The sequence below is a fragment of the Dama dama genome, chromosome 14 (genome assembly GCF_033118175.1).
Source record: "Dama dama isolate Ldn47 chromosome 14, ASM3311817v1, whole genome shotgun sequence".
Classification (NCBI taxonomy): Eukaryota; Metazoa; Chordata; class Mammalia; order Artiodactyla; family Cervidae; genus Dama; species Dama dama.
Genome location: NC_083694.1, coordinates 48923690 through 48939361, shown reverse-complemented (window position 1 = coordinate 48939361; position 15672 = coordinate 48923690). Strand labels below are relative to the sequence as shown.

General features: G+C 40.7%; 1 protein-coding gene across 3 annotated transcripts in view; it reads left to right on the top strand.

Annotated features, from left to right (window-relative positions):
* Positions 1 to 15672, top strand: part of DNAJC16 (DnaJ heat shock protein family (Hsp40) member C16) — a 38967-nt gene that overhangs the window by 3570 nt on the left and 19725 nt on the right. For all 3 annotated transcript variants that reach the window (XM_061160689.1, XM_061160690.1, XM_061160688.1), the window contains exons 3-5: positions 3490 to 3556; positions 4867 to 5206; positions 15099 to 15283. In XM_061160689.1, coding sequence (XP_061016672.1) covers positions 3490 to 3556; positions 4867 to 5206; positions 15099 to 15283 — 592 coding nt within the window. The remainder of the gene's footprint in view (positions 1 to 3489; positions 3557 to 4866; positions 5207 to 15098; positions 15284 to 15672) is intronic.

Sequence of the window (15672 nt, the reverse complement as noted above, 5' to 3'; positions counted from 1 at the left end):
CCCTGTTTTTTTGGGTGAGCAACTAGGCTCAGAGTTGGGAAGTCTGTATTACCTCTGGGTTCCATAGGTTGACCTTCTGCACCAGCAGGTTTCTTGCTGTTTTGTTTTTTAATCACTTGCCCATCTGGGCAGAAGTGAGAGTGAGTGGGTCAGTCTGGGTGGGTAGGAAGTTAACACAGCAGCAAAGCTGCCGAGTGCAGATGACAACGCAGGCTGTGCCTGACTTTGCCTGATACCATTATTCAGTGAGAAGTGCATCTTAGTATCCAGTTGGTGGTGATAAAGATGAAATGTGGTTTAAAATATACTTTTGAATGTTTTGAATACCTAACCATTTTAGACGATATTCATATCATGAGATACCCAGAATTGGATACTAAAAATGAAATCTCTGATTGTGCATGGCCTCTTTTCAGGGACTCTACAGCAAAGTCACTTTCTTTACTACATCATTTCAGTCTCCTGCCTCTTTGTATTGAAAGCAAAATACATAAATCTGTGACTAATTCATAAGGTAGCAACATTCTTTTGGACAGGGTATAGCCTTTGACAACATTTTAAAAGCAAAAATGATGGTTTTATGGATCCTATTAAAATGTATAGCTTTGACTTTTCTGTCTTCCAGAGCTGAAAAAGTTGTTACAATGTTAATTAAATGAATCATATGCTTCACTTCCTTAATTAGATTCTCTTTAGGAGTATTATGTCACCATACATATAAATAAACTATCACCTAGTGAAAGTCTAAAATTTTACTTTACCCTTGTATTTTCACTGTACTATTATTTTCTACTTTTTAGGCTCTGGTATTATTTTATCATTGAAACTGTTTGTTTCGTTTCATAGTGGTTTCATATCCAGTTGGCCTTCAAACAACATAGGTTTGAACTGTACAGGTCAACTGAGCCCCCATGTTGTTCAAGGGTCACTTGTACACTGAAAAATAGCAGTTTCCTTGTTTGACTTTTCAGAATGAGCTACTCCATGGGGAATGGTTAATTACTGAATTCGATTTGTAGCTTTCCTCTGCTGTTTTATCACTTAATAGTATTTCTTACCCTGCTCAAGGCTACCCTGGTGGCTCAGTGGTAAAGAATCTTCCTGCAGTACAGGAGATGCAGGTTCTATCCCTGGGTCAGGAAGATCCCCTGGAGAAGGGAACGGCTACCTACTCCAGTTTTCTTGCCTGGAGAATCCCTTGGACAGAGGAGCCTGGTGGACTATAATCTATGGGGCTGCAAAGAGTCAAACACAACTGAGCGATTAACGCTTACCCTGTTTAAGAGCTTTCTGTTTGCTTGGTGAAACCATTTTAAATTCCTTTTTAATCTCAGAAAAATGACATTTCTCTCCCAATAATTGTTTTATTATAAGTACTTTTCTTGTGTCACCTACATTGGCAAAATAACTCCTCCAACCCCAAGAAAAAGGCATCATAAAATTTGATTTGAAGCAAATGGGTACAACATGGTCAGTCCCCTAAACAGTGAATCAATTTGTCTGATACTTTATTTTTTCTATCTTTGTTTTTATTCCCTTAAAGGTAGCACCTTCGTTTTTACTCCCTATTGGCAGATGCCCAATGGATACCAAATACAATTTTCTTTACTTTGAAATTTAAAAGTTGCATATTATATTGTGGGCTTTCCTAGTGGCTCAGACAGTAAAGAATCTGCCTGCAGTCCAAGAGACTGAGGTTCAATCCCGGGTCAGGAAGATCCCCTGGAGAAGGGAATGGCAACCCACTCCACTATTCTTGCCTGGAGAATTCCATGGACAGAGGAACCTGGCGGGCTACAGTCCATGGGGTTACAAAGAGTCGGACATGACTGAGTGACTAACACTTTCACTTTCATTATATTGTAGTCTGAAATGTTGCTTATACACTGAACATAGCATTGGATGGTGCTTTCCTAGAGGTGAATTTATCCTTTTCTAAATGTTTTCAACTTTGTGGTATCTTCCCTTAATCAGGAAAATATTCCTTTTAAACTGAAACTGTCTTATGGTTTCCTGCCTGTCTTTGGGCCTTGGCTTCCTCTGTTTCAGGATCTGTGATTTTAATCCAGCCCCCAATACTCTCTCTTCGGTTCAGTCTCCTTAAAAGTCCCTTCTTCCCTTCTCTTCCCCCCCTACAGAGTTCTGATGTTAAATCTACATTTGTGCAGTTGCATGATTTTTATCCTCTTAGCCTTTGGCCTAAGTTTGAATATGGAAAACGCTTTTCTTTTTTCCTTTGGTCATCCAGAAACATATTTTGGAACCACCATCTTGTTTCCTTAAATCATTATTTTCATTACATTTAGCTGAGTTTTTTTCCCACTAGTATTCATAACAAGATTAAATACTTAAGGGAGGAACAATGTTTAAATTCACCAGCCAATGATTTTAAGTTCCTTTATTTTTAGAGAAGTCAGAATATTGGTATAATTCAAATATGTTCCTGCTAGAATAAGTTGGTCAAGTTGTAAATTTTTTTATTCAGATGTTCTTGGTACTGTTTTTAGTAGTCATTTGCTTCCCAGTGGATTGTTTCTCTTTACAGAACCTTTGCTAGAAGAAATTTACTAGAAGTTAGCAGTAGTAATTATTAAAAAAAAATAAGCTCTGTAATAGAATCTCTTAATAAAATGAACTTTGAAAAATCAGTTGGTATAAAACACTGATTTAGATGTTAGAGAGTTCTAACGAAGTAAAACCCGGCCCCTACTTTCCGAGACTTTAACATCGCCAAAGCTGAAATTGGTAAATGTAAGAATATTACAGAATAATATATGGCAGCAAGATAAATACAATTAATTGCCAGCTGTGTATAATAGCAAATGTTAGTTCCAATATTAGTTGAAATCACTTTGCATAAACTGTAGACTTTCCTCACATTTTTAAAACTTATGACCTTGAAATCATTATCCATTTGTAAATAAAAGGCAATGAGGCAGAATGGAATAACCAGGATAATATTGAAAATTAAAACATTCTAATTTGAACATCAGCAACAAGATACTGTTTGGAACATGGTTATTACTAAACAAATTCATGGAGTATCCTAAAAACTGTTTTGTCCACCTGAGTTGTCAGAAGAAACACCTACATTGATATCATTCTAACATTGGGATGAAATGCTGCCATCCTGGGAAAAGAAATTGGTTCTTACTAATAAGTGACCTTAGCCTTGGGCCCCAGCAGTGTTTAGGAGCAGTGTAAAGACAGATGTACCCACACTTCCTCAGTGAAAGCCTAGAACACTACCTGGTGCTTTGAAAATGTGCCTGGCTAAAGCACTGTGGGAAGAAATTGCCTGTTTCACAGTTTCATTTACTGTAGTCATGTGAAGCAACTAATTGCTTCTCCCACTTATTTTTAAGGAACTGTTGTAGCAAAATGCCCTTCCATTTGCCTCTGATGTAGTGAACTCTGTGTACGAGGATGTTAATGAACCATGTGTAAAACATTAAATCCACTGTCACCACCTGCCCGTTTGTGTTTCAGGCATCCTGACAAAAACAAAGATCCTGGAGCAGAAGACAAGTTCATTCAAATTAGCAAGGCTTACGAGGTATCGTGTCAGACTTTGTGATGCATCTGTTGGCTTTTGTAAAACTTATCTTAGATGATCAGTTTTGTAAAGTTCTCTTGGAAAGGGTATGTCCCCCATGCCCTTGACCCAGTCTAAGTAGTGGTAGAGACAGCATTTTTGACCACATCCAATTTGTTGAAACCAGTGCCTACACACTCTGCTCTTAGAGAAACTGCCCTATTTTAAAGGCTTTAATTGGAATTTTAGAGTAACCCTGAATGTCTACTTCCTTATGTTACATGCTCAATTTGGCAGCACGGGAGATTTGGGTTTGATCCCTGGGTCGAGAAGATTCCCCTGGAAGAGGAAACAGCAACCCACTCCAGTATTCTTGCCTGGAGAATCCCATAGACACAACGAGCCTGGTGGGCTACAGTCCATGGGGTCACAAGGAGTCAAACATGACTTAGTGACTGAGCACACATGCAGACTAGAAACTTACATTAAAGAAACATAGACCAGTTTGCCTGTATTTATTAAAGTGACTCAAGGTTACAAATACATTTAAACACGAGGTTTTTAACAGTGTTCCAACATATCAGTTTAAGTAAGTTGGTCTGGAATATATAAGAAAGATAAGTCCATGGCTTCCTGATTTGTGTAAGGTAATGTTCTTCAACGGAAAAGTGCTTGGCTCATGGAATGATGCTTCATCCTAAAACAGGTTCTTGAATTAGACTTCAAAGTTATTTCTCAGTAAGAGTCAGCTAAGATACAATCATAGAATTCAACCCTATGGCTACTTTTTGGTGTTCACAACTTTTCATACATTCATTTGAATGAATTATTCCAACTTAGATGATATGACTAAGTCAACATTCTCATGGCTGAACCCTGATGGTCAAAGTTATATCAAATTTAAGACTTCCCTGTCTATCCAGTGGTTAGGATTTCACACTCTCACTACCAAGTGCCTGGGTTCAGGCTCTAGTCGGAGAACTAAGATCCAACAAACCCCACGGCACAGCAAAAAAAAAAAAAAAAAAAAAGTTTTCTGATTTATTGATGTCTTTAGTATTATGAAAGTTCAGAATCTTTAAAGCCAAGATGAGCGTGAGTAGCTAGCTACACAGTTGAAGTATTTTGGTCTTGAAATACTTAATTTTTCTATTAGGATAAGAGTTTCACAGTATATTGCATAACTGCATTTAAAATATCAAATTGTGTTGTATCTTTACATTTATTTTCTTCCTTTATCTTCAGAAGTGTTTACAGGAAAGTCCTTTGCATGGCCCTTTTTTTGCTGTTTTGTTTTCTGGATTTCTTATTTTCTTCCCCTTTCTTTGTAGATTCTTTCCAATGAGGAAAAGAGATCACATTATGACCACTATGGAGATGCTGGGGAGAGCCAGGGCTTCCAGAAGCAACAGCAGCAGCGAGAGTATCGCTTCCGCCACTTCCACGAGAATTTTTATTTTGACGAATCTTTTTTTCACTTCCCTTTTAATTCCGAACGACGGGACTCAATTGATGAGAAGTATTTATTGCACTTTTCACACTATGTGAATGAAGTGGTTCCAGACAGCTTCAAGAAACCCTACCTCATTAAGATCACCTCAGACTGGTGCTTCAGCTGTATCCACATTGAGCCTGTCTGGAAAGAAGTAGTTCAAGAACTTGAAGGTTTGGGTAAGAGCATTTTATTCCTTGGAAGATGTTTGTATAAGAGAAGGTGACTTTTATGTCTCTTGAATTTCTTGGGATATTAGAGAGAAGGAACAGTTAATGCGATTTCTCTTCAGAAATTAATGGTGACTGGGGTTTTCCAGGGACACATTTTCATAGGGGAAATGGGTAAGCCACTTTCATTCTGCATTACTAACTTGAAGTCTATATAGTCTCCTGACATCTAGTTGAGGGCCTAATATAGAGGAGAAACTTAAAAATTATTGGTTGAACAGAGCAGCCCTCAAGTACCGGTCTTTATGCTGGTAGGTTATCCTTATGGTATTTGTGAGTTCACTCTGTGTATTAATTTGCTAGGGTGGCCATAACAAAATACCACAGACAGGGTGACTGAAACAGCAGAAATTTATTTCCCATAGTTCTCAAGGTTAAAAGTTCAAGATCGAGGTGTCAGCAGGTTCGATATCTTGTGAAGCCTGTCTCATTGGCTTGCAGGTAGCCAGCTTCTCCCTGTGTGTTCACAGGGCCGTCTGTGTGTTTGGGTCTGGTATCTCATACTCTCTTTCTATGACCCTGTGGTTAGTCACTCAGTCGTGTCCAACTCTTTGCAACTTCATGGACTGTAGCCCATCAGGCTCCTCTGTCCATGGGATTTTCCAGGCAAGAATACTGGAGTGGGTTACTAAGCCCTCCTCCAGGGGATCTTCCCAACCCAGGGATGGAGCTCAGGTCTCCCTCAAGCCCCATTTTAACTCAGTTACCCCTTTAAAGGCCCTGTCTCCAAATATAATCACACTCAGAAGTACTGGGGATTAGAAGGTCAACCTGTGCATTTTGGGGGCAAATAGCTCCACCTGTAACAAATAATATTCTAATTGTCATAGGTTACCACTCTCCATCATAGATTAGCCTTTCTTTTGTTCAGAGATATCACTTAGCTTCAGGAAAATTTTAGTTATTCGGGGAGGGTATTTATTTTAATAACTTATAAAAATTGGAATTACTGAATTAAATGTGTGTCTATTTTATAGGCATTAGCAGGCTTACTTTTATTTATTTTTTTATTTTTGGCTGCACAGTATGGCTCGTGGGATCTTAGTTTCCCAACCAGGGATCGAACCCACAACCCCTGTATTAGAAACCCAGAGTCTTAACTACTGAACCGCCAGGGAAGGCCCAGATCTTTTTTTTTCTAACATTTGTTTATTTGGCTGTGTTGGATCCTAATTGCAGCTCTCGGGCTTTTCATTGCAGCACAGAGGCTCCAGAGCGTGTTAGCTCAGTAGCTGCACTCCACAGTCTTAGTTGCTCCATGCCATTGAGATCTTAGTTCCCTGACCTGTGTCTCCTGCATTGGAAGGCAGATTCTTAACCACCAGGGAAGTCACTAGCACAGTGGTTCCCAGCCTTTTTGACACCAGGGACTGGTTTCGTGGCAGACAATTTTTCCCATAGACTGAGAGGGAAGAAGAGAGAATGGTTTCAGGATGATTCAAGGGCATTACATTTATTGTCCACTTTATTTCTATTATTATTACATTGTGATATATAATGAAATAATCATACAACTCACCATAATGCAGAATCAGTGGGAGCCCTGACCTTGTTTTCCTGCAACTGGACGATCCCATCTGGGGGGAGCGATTGTAAATACAGATGAAGCTTTGCTTCCTTGCTCACCCACTGTTCACCTCCTGCTGTGCGGCCTGGTTCCTGACAGGCCACAAATCGGTACCAGTTCATGCCAGTCCATGGCCTGGGGATTGGGAACCCCTGCCCTAGCAGACCTATTCTTGAGTAACTAGAAAGGGGCTAACAGCCAGAGGAGCTGAGAGGCCTGGGCTGCTCTGGAGAACATGCACCACTGAAAGTCACCAGTTCATTTATTCTAAAACAGAACATTTCAACCTGCTGTTCAGAGGCACTCGGGTGCTCAGATATGCCATAATGCTTTCCTACGATGGAATTAAGAAGTTCTTAGAAGTTGAGGAACATGTGGTTTAGCACGTGGTCTCACATGTGGTGGGCGGTCCGCAGATGTTTGCTGTGGTGCCTGATGAATAAAGGAGGGGCCCAGGTCAGCTGTCAGATTGGACAGCTTCTTCATCACACAACACAGTCACACTTTGTGCTATGTGGGGTGATGCGCTGGAAACCATTTAACCTCTTCAGTCCAGGAGCTGACCTTAAGATCCCATAGCAGAACACAGACACTGGACCATTGCATAATTTAGAATGGTAATGCATGTACACCAAAGTCAGATCAGAGCCAACAGGTGAACTTACATGACATGAGACTGCATAGCACAGTGGTCACTGTCATGACCACATGTCTCGGAGTCAGATGCACCAGTTTTCAGATCACAGATGTGTCATTTATAACACTTTGTGTCCTTGGACAGACTACTTAGCCTCAGTTTCTTCAGCCCTAAAATGGAGTTATAATGTCAAACCAACAGGATTGTTATAAATATTAAATGAGAAAAGCCTATATTAAGTACCTGAGATATACTGAATACTTAACAAATGAACTTTAGAGAATTTTTCATTAACTGTTTTCTGGTTTACCAGTGTTAAGTTTTTGAAAGCACCTATTTTGTAAATTCCTTTTAAAAAATCTTTTCTAAATGTTAGTTTTCTACAGCTCACAGACTATAAAGCACTGAGTTTTTCCTTATTTTTAGCTAAGTCTTGGAAAGATGATTAGAAGTTGTGTACTCAGTCACTTAATCATGTCCATCTCTTCATAACCCCATGAACTGCAGCCCACCAGGCTCCTCTGCCCATGGGATTTTTCAGGCAAGCATACTGGAGTGGGGTGCCATTTCCTCCTCTAGGGGATCTTCCCAACCCAGGGATTGAACCTGTGTCTCTTGCGTCTTCTTCAAGGGCAGGCTCGGATTCTTTACGACTAGTGCCACCTGACTGGACAGGAAGTGGAGGGGTAACATTCAGGCGTGAGGTAACCATGCAGGCAGGGAAACAAAGAGCCAGCAGGGACGGGTGACTGAGTGCAGATGAGAGGGGAGAAAGCAGGAGGAGCAGCCTGGGGTCAGGTGGTAAGAAGCCTTCAAGTCCAGGCCAAGGAAGCTGGCCTTTACTTTATAGTATGAAATAGGGCCAAGGATGGTCCTATCAGATCTGTGCTTTAGAAAGCTAACTGTTCAAGCTGCATGAAGGACAAACTAAAGAAGGTGAGAATAAAGGCGGCAAGGTTACCAGTCCTGGCAAAGCAGTAGCCATTGGCTTGAGCTCAGTCATGGGAACAGGTATCGGATATTTCAAGGGAAGGATCATAGAAGGACCTGGCACCTGGGGACCATTTGAATGTAATAACTGAGGAAAAGAGAGGAGGTCAAAATGGACTCTGCATTCTCACTTGAGCTACTGGGTGGGCAGAGGATACAGGAAAGAGTTGAATTGGGAGAAGTTGTTCTGAGTAATGATTGCGGTTTGGACTACCAAGTGTGATGACATGGCACTAATAATATAAGCATAATAATCATAGCTTGTATTTATGGAAAGTTTACTGTATGCCAAGCACTAATGTAAGTGTCAACTCATAAACAACTCTTTGAGGAGGGTGCTGTTGTCATCTTCCTTTTATAGAGACTTGGCTGATTTTGGTACCTTTTCCAAGGTCCCACAGTTGGTATATGGCAGAGCTGGGATTCAAACCCAGGGAGATTGGCTCTGTAATTCACTCAGTAAACATGATGCTCTACTGCTTTTCAGGATCCTTAAATCTGTGATGATTGAAGGTCTTGCCATCTTTTGGGATTGTTGTGCTCTATAATCCTAATTAAAAATTAGAAAATTTTAAATCATGAAATTAAAAAACGCTTGCTTCTTGGAAGGAAGGCTACAACAAACCTAGACAGCATATTAAAAAGCAGAGACATCACTTTGCCGATAAAGGTCCGTATAGTCAAAAGCTATAATATTTCCAATAGTCATGTATGGATGTGAGAGTTGAAACATAAGAAGGCCGAGCACCAGAGAATTGATGCTTTTGAATTGTGATACTGGAGAAGACTCCTGAGAGTTCTTTGGACAGCTTAGAGATCAAACGAGTCAGTCCTGAAAGAAATCAACCCTGAATATTCATTGAAGGCTTGATGGTAAAACTGAAGCTCCAGTACTTTGGCCACCTGATGTGAAGAGCCAACTCATTTGAAAAGACCCTAATGTGGGGAAGGATTGAAGGCAAAAGAAAAAGGGGGTGGCAGAGGATAAGATGGTTTGATAGCATCACTGACTCAATGGACATGAATTTGGGCAAACTTCAGGAGATAGTGGAGGATAGCGTGCTATAGTCCACGGTCGCAGAGTCAGACATGACTTAGCAACTGAACAACAAATAATCCTAATAAGTCAGGACTCAAAATGACAAGGATGGAAGAAGATGAATTTAGATTCATAGAAGTAATATTTAAGAGTATTTAATGTGTTCCCACACTTCACCTCCCAAGTCCCCTAGAAAGCAGGTTTTGACTAAATGTATTAGATCAGTTTAGTTTTCCTTTTTGGAACATTCAAAGTCGTTACAGATTCCTAACACTCAAGTTCCACTTGGTTACAGTTGGGTTATACTGAGATGAGATCCTAACAATATCCATGGCCACTCCCTATCCAAGCAAGGCAGTGTTATCCTTTAAGACAGCTACCGCAGAAAATGTTTCTATTCTGAGGTGACAGAAAAAGCAGACAGTCTTAAAGATTAACTGTGGTCTAGGGAAGCCTGGACATTATCTCAAAATAACATAAAATGCCTGAATTGCAGTAAATGAAGGAAATGAAACAGTTCCACCCAGAGAAGAACTGTTGTAGCTATTTAGGTGGAATCTACAGTTGTGTTGTTTGGTAATAACTAGTGTGCGAAAGCAGACCACTTTTATAGACAGCCATGCTGTGGAGGAGGGCCCAGAAATAGTCAGCTCTGCCCTTGACCTTGAGGAGCTTACTCTTACTGGGAAGAGAAAATAGTTACCCAGGAAATTCTCACCAGCCTCACACATGCAAGTACAGAATAGTACATTACTATAGGAGTAAGAAGAAAATGATAAGGAATTCATTCCATGTTCTCATTTAAGACATTTGTCTTGGGAATTCCCTGGCAGTTTAGTGGTTAGGACTTGGCGCTTTCACTGCCAAGGCCCAGGTTCAGTCCCTGGCCAGGGAACTAAGATCCTGCAAGCCACATGGCACAGCCAAAACAAAACCTGTTTTCTTAGTGGACCAAGTACTATATTACACCAAGAAGTCTTTTTGTTTGCTTGTTTGTTTTTTAGCATTTTACTTATTTTGCATTGTGCTAAATACTTTGGATTGTCTCTTTTCCCAGAGTAACCCAATGAAAGAGAGACTATGATTATGCCTATTTTACAGGTGAGGAAAGTGAGGCTCAGGAAGGTTAAGGAACAAGTGAGGTCACGCTGTTCATAAGCCACAGTGTTAAGGTATGGACCCAAAAGTCTAACCCCAGAGTTCACTCTTAACCACTGTGCTGCACTGCTCAGAAATAAGTAAAACCTAGTCCTCACACCCAGGAAGCGCACGTAAGAGACAGACCTGAATCACCACAGCATACACAGTGCCCCCAGGAGCTGCCGACAGTTACCAGGGCGTCAAGGAAGTTGGGGTCTTGAAATCAGATGTCATTTTAGGGAAACCCAATTTGGATGATCATGCAGTATTTATCCACCATGAGACTTTTTATTTTAAAAGAAAGAATAATTTCTCCCTTTCAAGGAGTTATTCCTAAAAGGAGCTAAGTGTATGACAACTTCTTTTGTGTAGGAAAAGGGTCTGCTTAGGTACTGGTTAAAGTTTGTTTTTATTTTCTCCTACTGAAACTCCATGTTCTTGATTTTGTGTTATTTCACATCATTTTGCATCTTAGTAGTTTATTGACAGATTTGTATTTAGCCAGATTTGACAGTGTCGTGTTCTTCCAGTTGGCTCTGTACCATCCCTTTAGGCATATGGAAAAGTTGAAAGATGAATATCTGTATGCAAGAGAGAGGGAGGTGAGAGAATTTCCCTAAAAGATGGGATACATATTTAAGATGGCATAATAAAAGCAAATATAATTTGATGACTCAGAGTAGAGATCTTTAGTACTTTACGGAAAAAACACTCTCTGAAAAACTCAAAAAGAGGAGAAAGTATTTATATTTTAATTCCCCAGGATCTGCAAATTAGCCAGAAACATCAATCCATAGAAAAACCAAATGGTTCTGGAAAAAAGTCACATACGCTTTGCCTTTCTTTTTAAATTTGCAACTCAAATATGTCTAGAGACTGGTGTGTCTTTGTCATCCAGCCAGGTTATGCTGACTCAAGATAAGGATAGATGAGCTGTACTTCTGTTGGCCCGGCTGAGCTTGTTTTATGAACCCAGAACTTTGGAGTGTAGAGAGTTTGAAGGCAAGAGGAGGTGTCATAAAAACTGTGTTGTGCACTGTGATTCAGAGACCCTAAGTCACCACTGGTCATCGCAGTCATTTCCCAGCCTGAATCTCAGGGAGAAAACAGTGCTGCTGACTTTTCTGATTCTTCCTTCCCAACTTGAATGGGGAGCGAGGGAAGGATTAGGATTTGGACTTCAGAGAATTTTGGAATTCCTGTTATATTCTTAAATATCTTTCCAGGAAGAAATATGCCACAACTTTAAATATCAAATGTGTATCATTCTTTATTCTATTCTAATTTATGTGATAATTAATCTATAGGAAAGAAGTAGCATTCTTCCAGAATTTAGAAATGGGATGATAATGTTAAGAATCGAAGTGCTTTGTAGGAATGATCCAAAGAAATAGCCTTATGGCTGAGAAAGGCTACAATAAAGGTGATGTAGGTAATCCCAAGAACTCAGTGGTAATTTTAAGTAAGAGAAATGAAGCCAATCACTTGTATTCTGTTTTAGCCAGAAAAAAGCTATATTGATGGGAGTATAGGAACATTGTGGGGAAGATGATATAAAGAGTGAGAGTGTGACATGGTTTATCCCACTCTACATAAAGGAGAGAGTTTTGTGGAGGTTATAATTCCACTCACATGAGAGACAGTCTCTAGATCAGACTTCACATGGTCTAGATGAAATAATACTTGATAATAATAGTTATAATTAATTAGGCACCTGCAATATTCCAGGCTCTGGGCTAGGTTCTTTTTTATATTGCCTTAACCAAAAAGTTTGTTTGGGTTTCCCATAACATCTTGTAGAAAAACCAAAGTGAACTGTTTGGCCAACCCAGTGTGTCATTTAATCCTCACAACAATTTGTCTTCATTATCCAAATATGGAAACTGAGGCTCAGAGACATTAAATGACTTGCCTAAGATTGCACACCTAATGGGTAGCAGAGCTGGGATTTTAATCTGGTTCTGACTTTGAATACTTTATTCATTTACTTGTTTTTAAAAAACTGAATGACTACTAAGTGGCAGGAACTATTCCAGATACTAAGGATTATAAAGCAGTAAACAAAATGCCCCAAGCCCCTACGTTCATAGAGCTTATATTCTAGTGAACAGACACAAAGAAACAAAATATACAATCTGTCAGCTGGTTGGTAGAGTATAATTTAAAAAAAAAAAAAAGGCTGGGCTCTAAGGAATGCCAGAGTGAGAGTCTTCAGTTTTAAATCAGGAAGCAATAAGACTTCCCTGGTGGTCCAGTGGTTAAGACTCTTTGCTTCCACTGCAGGGAACATGGATTTGATGATTCCTAGTTGGGAAACTAAGATCCCACATGCTTCACGATGCAGCCAAAAAAAAATTCAGCAGAAGAGGAAGATCTCACTGAGCAGGCATCCTGCAGGGGCTGAAAGAATGACCTTCAGAAAAATCGGAGGGGAGAGTGGGGTGAACAGCAATCTCAAAAGATCTCTTCAGTTTCCTTTGCTCTCCCAGGACTGCCTGCATCTCCTGTCCTGATTCTGGGCCCACCAGCCACCGTTCTGATTACTGATTCTCGTCCCAAAGTCTGGTCGGGAGCCCCTCTGAATGGTTACTGGAAAGGCATATTTTCCAGAATCAGTTTAATATGGCGGTTTCTGGCCTATATAGCAGTCCCTGGTAAGGTCATTGGTGGTGAGTCCATCTCTAAGAATTTGATCCCTCCAGCATTCAGAACCTAGTGGTAGAACCTACTGGGGACAGGAAGGAACCAGGCTTTGCGGTCAGCTGCAGGTCAGCTTTGAACCACGGTTCAAATCTTGGTCCTACTGTACACTAACTGTGATTCCAGGAAGGTTTCCTCAGCCTCTCCAAGTGCCAGCTTGCTCATCCATGAAGATGACAATACTTACCACTCAGGGTTTGCTGGTGTGAACAGTGATAACATCTTTAAAGGTGTAGGTATGCTGCCTAACTTGGAAAGGGCTCAAGACATGCCAAGTAGGCTGAAGGGGATCCTGCATGTAGGGAGAGCAGTTTTCAACATGGGAGCTGCTTGGCCTCATTGAGAAGGACTTGCAGTTGGTGAAGGAGTCAGCTACTCAGATGTCCAGATATGCGCCCTCCAGGCAGAAGGACGAGCCAGCGCTGAAGCCAAAGGCAAGAACTTGCCAGTGTGTTTCAAGAAGAGCAGGGATACTAGGGGCTGGAGTAAGTGAGCGTGAGGAGTGGGAGAGGAAGGAGGCCAACGGCCAAATCACAGAGGGTCTTGTCAGCCTTGGTAAAGACTTTTATTCTGAGTGAAATGGGGAGTCGGTGCTGGATTTGGGCAGAGGAGTGACATGATCTGTTGTTTATGTTTTAGAAGAGCCCATCTGGCCACCGTACTGAGGACAGACAGTGTCGGGGGACAAGGAGAAACAAGACCCCATTGAGGAGGTTATTAGAGCAGCTTGGGAGAGAGAGAGAAAGATGACTGAGAGACAGGGTACAGTGCAAGTGGAGAAAAACAGTTGAATTCCTACTGTATTTTGAAGACAGAACCAACTGTACTTGCTGACAGACTGGATGTGGGGTGTGAGAGATGAGAGGAGTCAAAGATGACTCTTAAGACAAAAGTCCTGAGTAGTAGGAAGGAACCACCATTGATGGAAATGGTGTAAGCCTGGGTGGAACAGGTTTGAGAAAGAAGATGAGGGAAAAAAAAAGAAGATGAGGGGTTTGTTTTTGAAACTTAGAAGTCTGTTAGACATCCCAGGGAAAAAAGAATATTTACTGGCTATTAACATTTAATGTATCTTCAATGTTTAGCAAAGGATCTAGCCCTCCAAATATATTGTTTGAATGAAAGACAAGAAAAGTTACTCAAACACTAAATGAAATAGGTATCAGATGATCTCATTTTATTTTATGTGTATACAAACATGCATACACACATATTTATATAAGAAAAGATATAAACAGATACCAAAATATTAACAGTAGTTACATGGGATATGGCCGAGTGATTTTTACCTCATCTCTCTCTTCGAGAATCTGTATGACATCTCTATAAAATAAAAGGTAGACATGCTCTGAAGAGTGAGAAGACTGATTCTAGCTTATCAACAAATTCTAGGGTTTTTTCAACCATTGCCAAGTCGATGAACCCTTGAATTGTTTACAGATGGTGTCCTTTATGAATAGGACCATTGTGGACAGGTTGTTCTTTTCTTTTGAAGTATTTCTTCTTGATCTACTCCCAAAATTAGAAACAACAGACTAAAAGATAAAAAGATTTGTAGCTCTTCTTGAACATTGCCAGATGGCTTTGCAGAAAAACTGAACCAATTTAGAATTCTAACAGTGAAGGGATGCTAGACAGTCTGTCGGGAAAGATAACCCCTCCTACTAAGTCAGGATTTCAGTTTCACACCAGAAAATTACTTAGCAACGCTTTTTCACCTGCCACGGGGGCATAAAAGGGCTTCATGAAGGTCTTTCGTATTTTTCAGGTGTAGGAATTGGCGTGGTCCACGCTGGGTACGAGCGACGCCTAGCCCATCACCTGGGAGCGCACAGCACACCCTCGATCCTAGGAATCATAAATGGGAAGATCTCCTTCTTCCACAATGCAGTTGTCCGTGAGAACCTGCGGCAGTTTGTAGAGAGTCTGCTTCCAGGGAACTTGGTGGAGAAAGTAAGTATGTGGCTTAGAGGTAGTTTAAGAGCACCTAGGGTTGCTGGCTGCTCTGAACTCAACCTGTGGTCATCCTCAGACCTGAGTTCATTTTGAGCAGGACAAGACACATATTAATTATTTGCTCAGACTAAATCATTTAAATGAAGTCTGCTAGAGGCTGAAAATTGAAATAGGTGAAGTAGAGAGACTGAAAGGATTACCCCTGTTACAACCACTGGGAAGACTGATGCTGTCATAGGAAGTGAAGTCACTCAGTCGTGTCTGACTCTTTGCAAACCCATGGACTGTAGTCTGCCTGGCTCCTCCATCCATGGGATTTCCCAGGCAAGAATACTGGAGTGGATTGGCATTTCCTTCTCCTTGGGATCTTTCTGTCCCAGGGATAG